The sequence below is a fragment of the Opisthocomus hoazin genome, chromosome 7 (assembly GCF_030867145.1).
Source record: "Opisthocomus hoazin isolate bOpiHoa1 chromosome 7, bOpiHoa1.hap1, whole genome shotgun sequence".
Lineage (NCBI taxonomy): Eukaryota > Metazoa > Chordata > Aves > Opisthocomiformes > Opisthocomidae > Opisthocomus > Opisthocomus hoazin.
Window position 1 is genome coordinate 13,538,325 of NC_134420.1, and position 16,034 is coordinate 13,554,358.

Sequence of the window (16,034 nt, forward strand, 5' to 3'; positions counted from 1 at the left end):
CATATTTTATTTACATCTTTCAGTATGTGCTTTTTGTTTCAGGATGACTAGGCAAACATTCTTCTGCATAATAATCTTCTTTACAATTTTACTTCTAACATTCTTTAGTTTAGTATCTATTTTATGTTTTGTCAGAAGTTATCCAGACAAGAAAGAAGTCCCAGTGTTTGAATCATTTTACCTGGAGTACCAGAAGCAATGAGATAATCAAAGGGAGACGACAAAGATGATGTGCACTTACAACAGGGAAAAAATACTACCTGCTGCAGTGTCAGCAATTCCCATCTTGCTAGTATGTACAATTTTCTAGTGAAAGGGTTTGAAAAAACAAAGGATTCTGTCATCTGGTACCAATGCCCAAAGCAACAAGTTTATAGACCTGACTGGCTCCTCAGGGCACTAGCATTTCTGAAATCTCAATCAAAAGTATTAAAATAGTGAATTACATGTTTTAATGAAATAATTCCAAATAATTTGATTCTAAACATAAGAAGTCCTGAGTAAATTAAAGCTTCATGTGGAATCTGCTCATGAGTTGAAGCTTTGTTTGGAGTATGATCACAATTTATAGTTTGGATTATTTCCTTCCACTGCATTTGGAAGGGGCTGTACTTGTGTGATAGCATATTAGACTATTTAGATCTTAAAAGAATCAACTTCCTGTAGACACACTATAACACAAGTGGGTTTTGTACAGTAGCAATAGAGCAACGCTTTTAAGAGCTCTGCTGTGTGCTGAACTGCATGTTCCTTGCTGCTTTATGAAGATCTATGATCTCATGAAATACAATCTGTAAAATTCTACTGCTGTAAAATTATTTATCTGTTGTATCCTGTTCAAGCAATTTTAAAAGAGATGCTCAGTCATGGTATAAAGTTCGTTGCAGCCAGAATATTCAGATAAATGAGGCTGACGTTAAATCTTAGAATGCTCTCCAGCTGTCTCCTCCTTTCTACAAAAGGACTCTGAAGAAAGGCTGGAGATCTGTAAGTAGATAGAGCTGGAACAGGGGCGAGTGGGTGACACACCCTCTCCCTCTGCCAACACGCCTGCCCAGAAGCTCATGCAATGCGCGTTGTCTGCACAGTTCAGAGTGTTCCACCTGGAGAACACTTACTGTAACGCTTCTTGCTGACGAGGAGTGTTGAAAGGTTAAGAGATGTCCTATTGCCAGAAGATCGCATGAGGAAATAGGTGCTTCCAGGCCAGATTCGTCTTGAATGCCAGGGAATCTGTGAACATCGGGAGATAATGCTCTGGCTTTTCTGAGGGATTTCAAACCCTCTTACTGACAGGAAGAGACGTGAAGAAAATCCTGAGACAGCTCGGAGAGTTTTCCTTCTTCCCGGGGAAGCACAGTGCGGCTCATTCAAGACACCGAACTGGACCTTTCTTCTTGGAGATAGAAACAAAGTGAGAGGGCACCCCGCACCATAGTTATCCCTATTGAGCGCACGTCCGATTACCGTATATACCCATATAGACGTTCCCAGAAAGGAGGCGTTACCATATTTACCGTCACTAACCCACCACCGCATTTCACAACGTGAAGCCAAACACGTGCTCCCGTATATCACGGTACAGAAGCGCAAAACCCATAATACGCCTCATAAAAGGGCCAGGCCGGAGCAGCGCATGCGCTGTGCGGCGACGGGAGCGCGACCTGGTGGGGTGGGAGGAGCGGTCAGTCCCGCCTCCTTCCCGTGGCTCTCGGTTGCCGGTGAGGGCTGTTCTGGGCCTGATTTGCAGGCCGGCGGGCCTCGGCGTAGTGCGGAGCTATGGCGCAGCGGAGGGCGGCAGAGCGCGGCCCTTGCCAAGGCGCGGTGGAGAGCGCCAGGCACCAGCGGCAGCTTCTAGAAGGTGCCGGGGGTTGGGGCGGCGGGAGGGCGCTAGTTCGTCCTGCCAACGGTCAGCGGTCGGCGCGGGCGGTTGGGCGGGCGAGCGGCAGCACGGCCGCCGGGGGCGGGGGGGCGGCGTGTGGGGAGGGGAGGCGAGACCCCGTCGCGGGGCATGTCAGCCGCTGCTGGGGACCGAAACGGGGCGGCAAGGCCTCCTACACACACGCTAATGAGGAAACGTGTGGGTTCGTGTGTGTGTGTGTTATTGCACTACCAGCACGACTATAGTACAAAAAGTGGCAGTGGCAGAAAGTGCAGTTTGCTGCGTTTTCCTGTTTCGTCAAATTGTTTTTTCTTAATTATTGTTTTCATATATGTGGAGAAGATACTGTTAAAATAACCACCGCTGAGGTATTCATGGTTGTAATTGCTGCATGAGTACTGCCCTCTGCCTCTTGGGCTTTAGCAGAGCCACTGCGAACCTGTGGGATCGAGCTGACCTCAAAGTGAAAAATGTTAAAGCAAGTAAAATTGCGGGCTCATCCAGCTGGCTCTGTTTTGTCCATGGATTTCATCACCCTGTCGCTGAATTTCCCGACAGTGAGATGCCAGTGCAACCAGTTTGAATGTTGCCTGTTGGCATGGTAGTCATGCCACTGGCATCTACAATGAAAATACGGCCTTTGTATTGTTTGCGTTTGTCAGGTGAGCAAGACTAATGCTCCATGCAAAGCTGTGCTAGCCTAGCAGTGTCTGAGGAGAGTGTTTTAATACATCCACACATACACACCCTTGTGTGGATGCAGAGAGTTCTTACTGTTTGTTTAAAATTCTTTGTGCATGTAGCTACATTTGTGCTGGTCAGTATATTGCATGTATATGGTCATATTGGTAAAAATCTAAAGTATAGAAGACACTTAAACTGTAATTGTATCACTTACTGCACTCGTATTACTTCCTTTACACAAAATTTTAAAGACTAATAAAAACTTACATAGGCATAACCAAAATAAGACTTTTTTATGTGAGTGTAAAATATGTGTAATTCAAGAGCTTGAGAACTGTAATCTTTATATCCCAGGCTGGTGGATGGGTGTGTTTGCATGTATCTTCTCCTGATGAGTGTGTCTCACCTAGTTGGCTAGTGACTGTGCCTGGTGTTCTTTATTAGGAGGAAAAAACCTAATCTGTTAAATAAGCCTGTTTCAAAGTTGCAATGTACATAATGGAGTTTTAACTTCAAGTTAAATGTCTGGTTAACTAGACTGGCAGAGATTTCTGGCGAAAAGGAAGAAAAAAATGTATGGCTTTGTTTTGTTCTGTTTCTCTTTACAAACATTAATTGAGGCTTAAATTATTACGGATCGTAGAAGTTGACTTCTATGGGATGATTGCCAGTGTAAGAACTTCGTATTTGTTTGAAAGCTTTCAGGGAATGTGAGCAATGTGTTGTATATGTTATTGAAAGCATTAGTGGGAAGGTTATGGCCACAGAGAGCTTACCTTAACATTTCTATAAAGTGTAAGTTTGAAATATGTCATAAGAATTGAGGGGTTTCTTGTTGTTGTTGTTTAACTTTGTTTTTGTTCAATTTCAGGGAAAGCTCAGGCAGAAGGTGGATCAGCTCGGACATCACTTCTTATTTTAGTGTCCATCTTCTTATCAGCTGCTTTCCTTATGTTCCTGGTATATAAAAATTTCCCAGAACTTAGTGAGTAAGTATGTCAGGAAAGATTAGTATGTTTGCTTTTCATTCAGGATCAAAATGCAGAGGAGCCTACATGCAGTTAAGTGATTTTTAAACTGACATGAGTTAATAATAGACATAACCTTGTTTTTTTAAAAGGCCATTTGAGTGTGTACAACCTCAAATGTCAGGATACAAAGCTTAACACTGAAATACTAACCGGTAGGATCTGTGTAAACAGAGTTGTACTTGACCTAGGGTTTCTGTTGCACAGTTGAGATACCGTGTTTTGAAAAGTTACCCCCTGTCCTACTAGCAATGGTAACTCACTATATTCTTAACCTTCTTCAGTTGAGAGCCAAAACTGCTTTGTTAGAACTAGGTTTATTTTAAAATTCCTCGTATACTGGTATAACTGCAGGCTGTCACCAAAAGGGGACATCCTTTTTCCTTCACATCTAGCTTCGTGTTTTCTTTTTCTCCTTTTCATTGCATCTAGTTCTTGTGTTGGGAAGGTAGGTAGTTTGCCAAGATGGGAGCCTGCTTGTCTGACAATTTTCTTTCTTTCTTTTAGTAGTTAATTTTCTGTCTGATTAACTTGCTCAACAAGTTCAGTTTGCAACAGTCCAATCACTAAGTCTGATACAGAGGAAGAGAGGACACTCAACTGTGCTGCCCAGGGTTGCACCAGATTAAGGTGTGACATGAGATTTTGCTCTTAAAGCTTTGTTTGTTCGTGAGGTAAAGCTGTACCACTCTTGCTGCCGTTCAAATGTTATGACCCTAATGTTGAGGCAGTTACAGTTATTTTTGGCTGAAATGTTGACTGCTGTTCAGTTGCCAGGGTTTAGTTTGAGTAATTACTTCTTTTTGATCAATACTTAGTAAGAAAAAAACCAAAACCCAAGAAATGAAGCTGATTATTGTAATGAATTAAAAAATGTGGTTTGCGAATAGGATTTTCTAATACAAAACGCACTGTAGATATTAAGTGTTCATCTGAGAACATTATCACAACAATAATCATGTGTGGTTTGTTTGCTGAGGTAGTTTAGTGATGTAGTGTATGTAATTATCTATGTATTTAATAAGTAATTTTACTATACTGTTGGATTATATTTACCACCATTGCTGCTTTTTTTTTTTTTCCTTCCAGAGAAGAAAGAGAATGTATAAAGGTTCCTAGAGATATGGATGATGCGAAGGACTTGGGAAAAGTCCTGTCCAAGTATAAGGACACATTTTATGTTCAAGTATTAGTGGCTTATTTTGCCACATATGTTTTGTATCCTTTATATAGATGGCTGTTTTGCTATAGTCATACCGCTCTGAAAAAGAAATGTAAAATATAAACTTATAAATTCTTCATCATGGGTGAAGAAGGCTAACATACCTATGTGTATTTATAAATAGACACAGGTATTCCAAAATCTTGGAACTTAAAAACACCTCTTAGGTGTTTCAGTATGCCTTCAGGACTGTAAGAAGGGATTGAGTAGAAGGAAATTGATGCATGCATGTATAGTGATAAATACTGTTGGCGATCTGCATGCACCTTCACCTTGGCTGTGTCTGTTATGGACAATATTATTAGTTTTGATATTAAACTTGGTCTCAGTGTTATGCTAACTTTTAAAGTTGCAAAATGAATCGCCAGTTAGAAATGACTGTTGATTCTAAAGGAAAACTGAAACTACTGCAGCGCTCTTCCTTGAGACATTCAAAAGTGGCATGTAAGCATAATTTACAGAATTTTTTACAACATTTCTGAAGGAAATTGTTTTGAGGCTTCTTTCATTTGCACTGCCCACATTCAAAAAATAAATCTCCATTTCCTGTTAGCGAGTTAAATTTCTGAGTACTTTCTGCCTGGGGAGACCCAAAGGCTACCTGTATTCTATGTTAACTTCTTTTCCTTGAGTGCTGAGTATATTAATTAATCATTAAACACACTCTTAACTGGAACACTTAACTAAAGGTTAATAACTTTTAAAAACTGTAGAAGAGATCTGTTTCATAGTTTAATGCAGGAGGCTTTTGCAGCTCAAAAATCGGTGCTGAATGTGCCATTAGTAATTAACCTCCAGTTCGTTCTTTCACCAATAACAGATTTATGAAGAAAATTTAGGTATTAGTTTATATATTAACAAGAAGTAGAACAGAATTGGCTGTTTGTTGAACTACTATAGCAGATGGTGTGATGACATTTATCATCTCAGCAGCAGTCTGATCAGTTAGACAAGCATGTTACAGTTATGTCGGAACCTTGACATTTGCTTAGAAAAAGCTGTACTGGTTGTAATAGACTTAATATCAAAAAGCCAAATAACATTCCTTAATATTTCGGTCAATTCAACTCAGATAAAATAGTGTGCAAATGTTTTATCTTTATAAGATTTCTGTCCAGAGTGCGTAGTACATCATAGTCTCAAGTATGCATAGCAAGCCTTAAGCTCAACAGCCTGGTCGCTTATGCTGCGGAAATTTAATTTTTGCCTTTTTGAAAAATTCTGACTGAAATTAGTGATCATGTACCTTAGTTATCTACTAATCGCACAATACCTATTTATAATGAAGTAGTAGTTGCCTTCATATGTGTCAGTCTTCCATGAAACTCATAGTAATTATGAGCTCGGACAGGAGTTCTGTGAACTTTTCAGAGAGAATGGCTGAAATCTGCATACCTCTAGTCAATAATGTAAAGTCAGAGGTATGTGTTTCCTGTAATGTCACAAGTACCAAGTGTCAATTGTAGCACAGATAAAGAGAAAAATGTGATAACAGCTTTTACATAGTGACTTATTTTTGTATGTGTAGTGATCAATCTACCCCTTGTTTCACTGTGCTTGGCCTTCTTGTGCTACTCTGCAAATGTATTTTGAAGTAAAGATCTTCAGAGGCTATGCCTATTTGTATTTATGCTTTTTCAAATTGTATTATGTATCGTGACTGCTTATAAAATTAAGAATTGGGTAGTTTTTAAAATTTTATTTTTCTCTTAACTAAGATACATCCAGCTTGCAAACATTTGCTATCCCTGGGTCTATATTTCTCAGTATCCTGTCAGGGTTTCTTTATCCCTTTCCACTCGCCTTATTTCTTGTTTGTCTAGTAAGTATGGAAAATAGTTTATGAGGGTGTATACGTCTATCCATTTGGAATACAACCAAGCATCTAAACAGCTTCCTATTTGAAATGATCAGTCTGAGTGAAGTAGCAGTGTGAATGAGTTCTCATTCAGCTCTGTTGTGAAAATGCCATTACCCACAAAATCCACCGTAGCACTGGGTGATGTTCTAAAAAGCTAAACTGTTAGTCTGAGTTTTCTTAATAAAGGAGGCAGCTGGGTGTGAATTAGCCAGTTTCCTTTTCTTTAAATTTGTCTAGCATCCACCACAGCCTGACTGTAATTTCAGAATATAATTATTACATTTTTATTATCACACTGCAAAATACATCTGAGTGGCTGAAATAGCTTTAAATAAGAAGCTTAAATTAAGATACGAAATGTATGTTATTGACAAGCTTCAAAAAATGTAATTTACAAAAGACGTAGTCATAATGAGCCTTAGTATTTATGAATGAGATAATTAGGTAGGTTTGGAGGCCCAAGTTTATGAATTCTGAAGTTTGAATGTCTTTAATGGCAATGTGGCTCTTATTTGCAAAGCTTTCACGGTTCAAAATCTTAAAATAAAACTGCAGAAGCACTCAGTATTAACTGATAAATAATCAACATTGTCTACTTTGAATGTTAAGATTGATCTAAAAGCCTTGGAATTAAAGGAACTGTGTTGGGTCAACAACATCCTATGATAGAGTGTGTACATACTGCTGAAGGATAGCTCTTCAGCCTCGATGGAGGGACACATAGAAGGCTCTATCCAGCCCGTGTAGTTAATAGGGATATAAGGCTAAGATTAGAGTTTCTGCTCATTTGTTCTTTTTTTTTTTTTTTTTTTTTTTCCCCCCCAGTGCTCAGGACTCGGAGCTTCATTCTGCTATATGCTTTCATACCTAGTGGGACGCCCTGTTATATACAGATATTTAACAGAAAAAGCAGTAAAATGGTCAGAACAGGTAAAGTTTCTAGAGTTGCTGAAACTTACGATAGAAAATGTGTAGTGCAATGGCATGGAAAACTAGGGGGTCTTGTGTATCTAGCTACAAAGAAAGCATTCCGACTCCTTTCTGACACTGTGGAGCTACTTTCTCTGGGTGTTTTTAAACAGTGGGGAGTATTCCTGAATTTATCTTTTTTCCTGTGAGCTGTTTTTACCTAGGAAGAGTTTGCAATGAAAACCCACCTGGTTTAGCTAATGTCAATAGGAAATCTCTCCAGTTTCAACTGAAAGTAATAGCTCTATAAGCATCAGAACTAATGAAAGCTGGGTTTGTGGGTTTTATATGGGAAGAAAACCCGTGGCTGTATGTCTGATTGCAAAACTTCAGTTTGAAGATGTTACTGTGGTTGGACCATTTAGAAGCTTTCTCTTACACTATTTGGTAACATTAGTTTCAGCAAGTGTTAATCATCAGATGAAGTTAAAGATTTTGCAATACAAAATCATGATGTGATTAGTATTTGACCTCATGTCTCTTGCTTTGATACTCTGAAACATATTTGAACAAGTATTAAATGCAACTTAGTACTGTACTCTGTTCAAGGTGTTTGAATCGCATAAAATTATTTTAAACTTGTTCCTCATTAGGTAAGATGTGGAGCTGTGTCCATATTAATTGACCTTGTTAAAGACTACAGTAGTATTTTGACTCTTGAGCCAAGTAAATTTTAATATCGTGGTATAATCTTGAGGCTATTCTCTGAGAGGCAAATGGTTACTATTTCTATTAGTAGAACTGAGTATGTGATTTAAAATTATGCCATTACATGTGCAGCTCATCTCATTATTTCCAGGTTAATTGGACTATACTGTTCTTGCATTTTGAGGGCTAAGACGTTTTATGTGCAGGATTAATCAATGTTTATGTATTTGTCCTTCAGTGAGATTAAAAAAACCCACAGTGGTATTACTGAACAATAGCAGGGCTATTGGCTTTAGTGTTGCAGTTGAAGCTAAAGTTGTCTGAGAGAAGAAACAGGATTGTGACTGGGGCTGGTACAGGAGATTTCAGATGGAATTGCAATCAGACCAGGTTTTATTTCAACTGTTTGGGGCCAGATGACCATGTTTATGCTTAGTGAAGGTCTGCCAGGGTAGGCCAGAAGTGGTGGATGCTTTGCTAACCTTATGGTTTGATTTGAGGTTACAGTTCTTCTTTAAAAGGGCTGATGTGCTAAAGCCAGCCTGGAAGGAGAAGAGGCTTTCATGTAGTACTAGTGTAAGGATCTGAGATAGACTTGAGAATATAATGAAGACTGTAAATAAAGTTGGGGCTGTTGTGGTAATGGGTAACGTTAATGCTAGGCATTGTAAGGTATTGGTAGATGGGTTTAGCGACTGTGCTGACAGCAGCCACCTGATGAACTTCAGAGACATGACCTGGGTAAGTTTCCAAGTGAGGAATACAGCTATGTTTCAGGTTTGATCATGAGTTAGGACAGAATGGGCTGAGGAACAAACTTCGTTGCTAGTTCCTGCAGAAGCTTTAGGAATAGGATGACGAGCTGGCTGTGTTGATTGGGTTGGTTAGTTAGGCAGAGGTTGCTGTGCTAAAGTTAGTTAGGCCTGCTGCTGTACCAGATTTCTTGTTTGCTGTTTTAAGTTGGCTGATTCAGACACATCATCATCATGCTCTACCACAGACTAGTCTGGTATTTCCAGACTAACTTCAGTACTATTTAACAGGTGATCACTGATGTACTTCCTTGAGTCACTTACTGTTTAACTGATTTTTATGTTTGCAACTTGTAAATTTCTACAAAAGATGCATAAAAACCCCTAACAAACCTCTAGTAGTAAAATCATTGTGTATTTTCAAGGGAGGGATTTTTTTACTGAATTTTTTTTGTTTTATTTTGGCAGGTTGAAAGGCACAGAGAACACCTCATTAACTACATAATATTTTTGAGAATAACACCTTTTCTTCCCAATTGGTTTATCAATATAACATCTCCTGTAATTAATGTGCCATTGAAAGTATTTTTCATTGGGACTTTTCTAGGTAAGAATTCTGGCTAGTGAACTGCAGTTTGGGGTGGCCAGAAGAAGGGGTAGTATTTGTGTCTTCTCTGTATGTGTTGTTCAGCAGAGATCACCACCTACTGGTTAGCTGAAAGATTACACACGAACATTGTTTTTGTACTTTTTGATATATGGAGCTTGTAGCATCAAAACATTTTAGTAGTCAGGACTGTTGTGATGTACTAGGTGAGACATAATGAGCCCAGGTAATTACTTGCTTAAGGAAACATGCATTATATTAACACTTTATCAGTAACTTTTTGTTCCACTTCATGACTATAATACTTCTGTGAACTTCTATAAGCTCCTATTTTAGGCTCAGCGTAATTGTGTGAGGATGTGTGTGACTTTGGTCTGAAGGATTGCTTCTCCCCTTCTCACTTCATTTTGTTCATCATGATATATCTTCCTAGGAGCGAATGAATACTGTAACTAATGTACTGCTAAACACTTTAGTTTTCTAATTTTGTGTATTTTTGCCAATACTTTGAAATCTGGTTAGGAAACAATCCATATTTTTCCTTTATGAATGTAAATAAGATCTGTTTGTAGAGAAACAGCTTGAAATCTGCGGAGTCTAAAGAGCAGAGATTATTTTCTGTGTTTGAGTTGGTGTTAAAAATGCTAACAGTGGTATAAAACCAGTTATTCTGATAAGAATTTTTTGTCTTTGAATTCTGTATTTGTACTCCTCTTTACAAAGAAAAAAGTGCAAGGCAACAAAGTCTGAAATTTTTGGTGTTAAAAGTTGGAGGACTAATTTATGGTGCTTTTTCATTTTTTCACCCTAACAAGTTTGTTTTTCTTCCTTTGCCCTCGTATGCTTTTCATTTCCTGCTCCAGGTGTGGCACCGCCGTCTTTTGTAGCCATTAAGGCAGGAACAACGCTGTACCAACTTACAACAGCAGGGGAAGCAGTTTCCTGGAACTCTGTATTTGTTCTCATGATTCTAGCCATCCTCTCCATCATACCCACTGTCTTCCAAAAGAAACTGAAACAGAAGTTTGAATAAGGATCAGACTGGACCAGAATTTCCCATATTTCATCTCAGGATCAGCACTTTGGATATTTGTATATTTGATCTCAAGCAATTAAAAGGGAGGCTTGTAATTCATAAGAATGTCTTTAAATGAACACATGGCCTAAAATAGAAGGAACTGGGTTCAGAAATGTACTGCATATGGTTTCGTAATCAAACCATCCGTGTTTTACTTTGGGAGGGTGTGTGTGGGGTCCTCAGGATGAAGAAAGTGAAAACACAGATGTAACCCTTTTCTCTGATTATCTGTAGAGCAAAAATTTTAATGTAGATATAAACTACAGATAACGCTTTCTAAAACTTGTAGGAAAGAAACCTTGATTATTCAGTCCAGTTTTGTAACATTCTCTGTAGGCTTGAATGTGATCTGGTCTCAGTACATTTCTCATCAGCAATTTTTTTTTTTTTTTTTTCCTCTTGGAGTTCCAAAATAATAGCATAATATAATAATGGCGGTCACTCAAACAAATGTTTTTCACAGTACTTTAACTACAATGATGCACTCATCCTGATTGTGTACTTCTATTTATTAGTGCTGTGTGGATTTAAATACTTGAATCTATAGCTGCTTTACTAACTGGATTAACAAAGTCAAAGTGTCACATCATTCCCTCTTGTCCTCTGCAAAGTTTTATCTTTGTGAGAGGATATAGGAAGGGAGAGAGTAGGTTAGAATTTTTATCGCGGCTGGCTGATGATTTTGAAGTTCTAATTTTAATTTTTTAATGCTGATTCTTTTGCCAATATTTCACTTGCATAGATTTAACCTGCCAATTTAAGAAAATGATTGTATGATTATAAAAAAAACTCTCAGTTCTTCAGTGCTTTAAAAATATGTAACTTTAAGCAGTGTGATATTCACTTATCAATATCTATTTCTCAAGCAATATGTAAAGAGTATAAAATTTTCCATTGCAGCTCAATTAGCTAGAAATGTCAGGTACACAAATTGGTGCAATTTGTATTAAAGAGCTGATTCCAAATAATATTCAAAGCATTATGTAACAGAAGGTTCATGTGTCCATGTATATAAAATCAAAAGGATGATTCCATTGTCTAGTAAGTCATAACTGGCAATGGGCAACCAGCTATAATTAATTCACCTTTAAGTAGAAGTATATATATTCATTCAATAAGGTATATGTTACCTCCCCTTGTGTACTTATAACTGTTGTAGTTTGTATTGTCAGTGGAATCCCATAAAATGAGGCCCTGATCAGCAAGGAACTGGGTTGTACATTTAAGTTGTTGGGTGTTTTTTTTTTTTTCCTACTGAAACCAGTGCTGTGTACATGCTTTAAGTTGGTGCCCCTGAAGTATCTTGCTGAAATGGGAATCAATACATTAGCATATGCTCCAATTCAAGGGTTTATTTGTATCCTCATATTAACTCATCATATGATAGATCATTGGGATGTGAGAGAACAGTTCCGTAAATGTGATAATATGAAAGGTACTGGTACCCTTAAGGAGTTTTCTTCTTTTTGTAACAATGTTAATTGACTCCTCCGTTTCATCACAGTATTACTTGTAAGTATTAGTGATACACTATTTGTCTTTTATTTAAATCTGGGCTGCACAGTAAATGCTACTTTTTACATAGGTAAATAAAGGAATTCATATCACTTCTGTTTGCAAGCTTATTGTAAGATCATTTAGCTTCAGCACTCATTTTGTTATTTAGAATTTACTCTAAAAGTGTACTTTATTGGCATTTAAAACTGAACAGTGATTATGTTTATTGCTGCAGCTCTAATCTCAGAGGTTACCTACACAGGGGATTTATTCCATGGTAAACTTGAGTGTAAATTTAGCTGTTGTGAGCAAGTGTCCCATGGACTATTGAATGTGAAGTTGCTGTAGACTTACAGCCTACTTTTCTGTGTAGTTAATTTTTCAAGCAGATGAACTCTCAGAATAAATTACCTACTACTTACTGTCCAGTGGCTTTTCTCAATATTTGTCTCAATTTCTGGTCAATAACAGATGCTGTTGTAAAATCCCTTGTATGCTGTATAAAGCCAGTGTTTTGGTGGAATCTTGACACTACAGAAGGAACTGAAATATTTTTCAATTTAATGTCAATCATGCTATCACTGAGTTATATTTCACTGTGTAGATGGGTTCAGGCTATGCTACTGAAAAACCTGTTGTGTTTCAGCGACAGACTGGGTTCTCACCACAGTGGCTAGAAGCCTTAGGACCTTAAGAAAGTAGAAACTATGGATATTTCCCTTTGCAAAACTTAGTGTGTTTTTTAACCTGTCCCCTCTGCATTCAAGTTCAGCAGCCAACAGCCTCAGGCAGTTTCCTGCCCTGAGGACTACTTCTGAGGGGTGTGAAGAGTAAGAAAGGCCTTGTGAAAAAGGAAAAAAAGCACTGTGCTGTGGATTATTGTACTAGCCTACCCTTTCCTTTAGGGAATCTAGCAAGTCATCCAAGAGATAGCTGTAATGTTTTGACAGGAAAACAGTGTCTACCATGAAACAAACTGGGAAATCAGGAAGATACAGCTTTTTTTCTTAGTTGGAAGGAATTTTGAGCTGTGACATGTTTATCTTTTGCAACTTTTTGTGATACCTGCATGATATCATTACTAAATGTCTCTTGCCATTTGATAGGAAAGCTATTACATAAAACACTGTATTTTTTAATACAATGAAGCATGCTGAACTTCCCGCTAAGCTTAATATTTTATTAAACTGTTTAAAATGGATGAGTTCTTCTTAAACAGTATTTTTAAGGACTGATGAAAAATTAAACTGAGCTGATTACATCTGTAGATGAGATTCCTTCTGTTTCTACCTTTATTTCAGAACATCTAGGTAAACTTGACATACTTTTCCACCTGAAGTGAATTTCTTATGTACAGCAGCAATTTTGAAAAGCTTTTATGTTTTGCATTGGAAAGCAATTGGGTCTAACTTGTTTTATCTCCTTAAACAGAACTATTTGCATGACTTGTTTTTGGTTTTGGTTTTTTTTTTTTTTTCATGAATTCCTGATGAAGGCTTATGTGCTAAAGTTGTTGTTATAGCTTCATTCATCTTCCCTTAATGTTCTGTTATGTCCAGTTTATGGAATTATTTTTTTGCCTTGTATAGAAAGCTGATGTTGAAAGTTTGCTGAAAGGTTAAGACAGAAGAAATAAAAAATGACAAGTTTTTCTTTAAAATGTTAGTGAACTATACTATCACACAAAGTCAAAATATGGTTTTATTGTCAGGTAATATTGAAGATTTTTGTGTGCTGTTCCTGAGAATATTCATCATGTATAGTTTCTGTGATAACACAGTTTTATGATAGTAACTAAAATGCAACATGGATTGCTCTGCTTTGCATTAGAACTGAAGTATGCTGCCTGTCTCAAACCATACAGTTTACTCTGGATTAAACTGAACTACCAGCAGAATTGACTGAACCAGGTAGCTGATGGACTGAAACACCCAGCAGCTACTGCAGGTGCATTTTTACAAATGTAAGGACTAACTGAAGTAGAAGCCTTTGTGAGAGCTGTTGCTGCAGGAATGAAATTTGTACCTCTAGTGTTTTGCACTGGAAATACATTACGAAGGAAGAAAACAGGAAATGCATTTCTTTGTTGTTAGTCACACATATTCTTTTTTTTTCTTTCATTCCTGTAAGTAATAACAGTGGAGTAATAACTCTGGGAATTGTGAGAGCTAAAGAACTGAGAAGCATACCTTCTAGCGAAATTCCTCCATTCAAAATTATGTTCAGCACAGTAAAGAAATCTTGTCCCAGGAGTGCCGTTTGAGTGCCTGTCCATTCCTTAGCACCAACCACAAAGCCAGTGCCAGAAAGGGGAAGTCTCACTGTCCCTCAAGGTTACAGTGAACTATTTTTCATAATGCGGGACAATCTCCTTTGTATGGTTACAAAATAGGGGGGCTTTTTTTTTTCCCAGGAGGCTGAAAAGAATGCAGGTCAAATTACAGAAAGCTTTCCTTCTGTCATAAATTGTGGTTTGTGAACCATATATTTTAGTGTGACAGTGTTGAGAGGGAAATTAAAAGTTTTGACAGGAGAGTAGGATACAGAGTGAGCTCTTCAAATTTACCTCAAAGAGAAGTTAGATTATTTTCATGACTAATCGATGTCTTGCAATGACACACAGTTCTATCTAACTCTTAGCTGGTGGCTTTATAGCTCCAGGCCACCCAGACTGAAAGAAGTTACAGCCTTTTAATATTGGCAATTAATAAAAGCATAATAATTTTACTAACATACCTTAACTTCCTTTCCTCTTAAAAATATTCGACCTAGTGTAATAATTTGTTTCGTTATTTTGTTGTACACAAGGAAGAATCTGGGTCTGGATTATCAGAGCCAAGATCAGTGACTGATTGTATAACTATGCGAGAGGCCCCAGAAAAGTTCCTTTCTGTAGATAATCTTCAAAACGCAGAGAATTCTGCTTCTGCACATCTCTCAGACTTCAATTATATCTTCATACCCTTAAAAGGTTAGTAGACACAAGGTTAATAGGTTCTGGAGAGGACTGTGCCATAGTGGCAAATAGCTTTTAAAATTCTGCATTGGAACCAAGATCTAATGTTATGGTTATAACTCCTGATTTCTCTTTCATAGCCTAGCACTTGAACAGTTTTATGTGGGAAACCATGTAACTTGAGACACAACAGCACTGTCTCATGACCCTGAAGGATCAGCGCATCCTGTGCCTCCCTTCTCTGTTCTCACGAGATAAGCTGTTTTCACACATCCAGCTGCAAAAGATCCTGGAAAACAGCAACCATGAACTGGCATTCGCAAAGCCACGCATCCAAAGCTGATTGGCTCTAGTAACTATTGTATTAGTATATAAGGTATTCACTTGAGCAATAAAATGATTCTGATCGAGCACAAGATTGGGGTCTATGAAGTCATTCACCACAGTTGTATCCAATAATCTGGAATTTGTGTTTACTGTACTTGGAAGAGTTCCATGCTGTGAATTAGTGATCTGCTCAAAACACTTTATCATTCTCATATTTGACTATTTGTTCTGTGTTCAAATGATTTCTCGGGGGGAATATCCCCAGGGCGGGGGTTGGAAAGACAGAGCCCAGTTGGCCTGTCCACTGCTTCCAGCGGGAGAGCAGGGCAGGCCAGGGGCAGCCTCAACCAAGAATCTTGGTCATCACCCAAGTCTGTAATGATGAGACAGCTCTCAGGTGAAGCCAGAACTGCAAATCAGCAACACAAGTGCAGGATTGGGCCAAATAAGTGTAACCAGAGTCTGATGGAGCCCAGCAGCCTGACTTAAGTGGACCCATGGTTGGTGGGGTTGAGACCCAGGC

General features: G+C 38.2%; 1 protein-coding gene across 1 annotated transcript; it reads left to right on the forward strand.

Moving 5' to 3' along the window:
* The first annotated feature begins 1,655 nt into the window (after nt 1-1,655).
* On the forward strand, nt 1,656-13,888 carry TMEM41B (transmembrane protein 41B). Its single transcript, XM_075425628.1, has 7 exons — nt 1,656-1,861; nt 3,438-3,555; nt 4,684-4,812; nt 6,545-6,638; nt 7,503-7,607; nt 9,515-9,653; nt 10,517-13,888. The coding sequence occupies exons 1-7, from the start codon at nt 1,780-1,782 to the stop codon at nt 10,684-10,686; spliced, it is 837 nt and encodes a 278-aa protein (XP_075281743.1). The 5' UTR covers nt 1,656-1,779; the 3' UTR covers nt 10,687-13,888.
* Nucleotides 13,889-16,034: the final 2,146 nt, after the last annotated feature.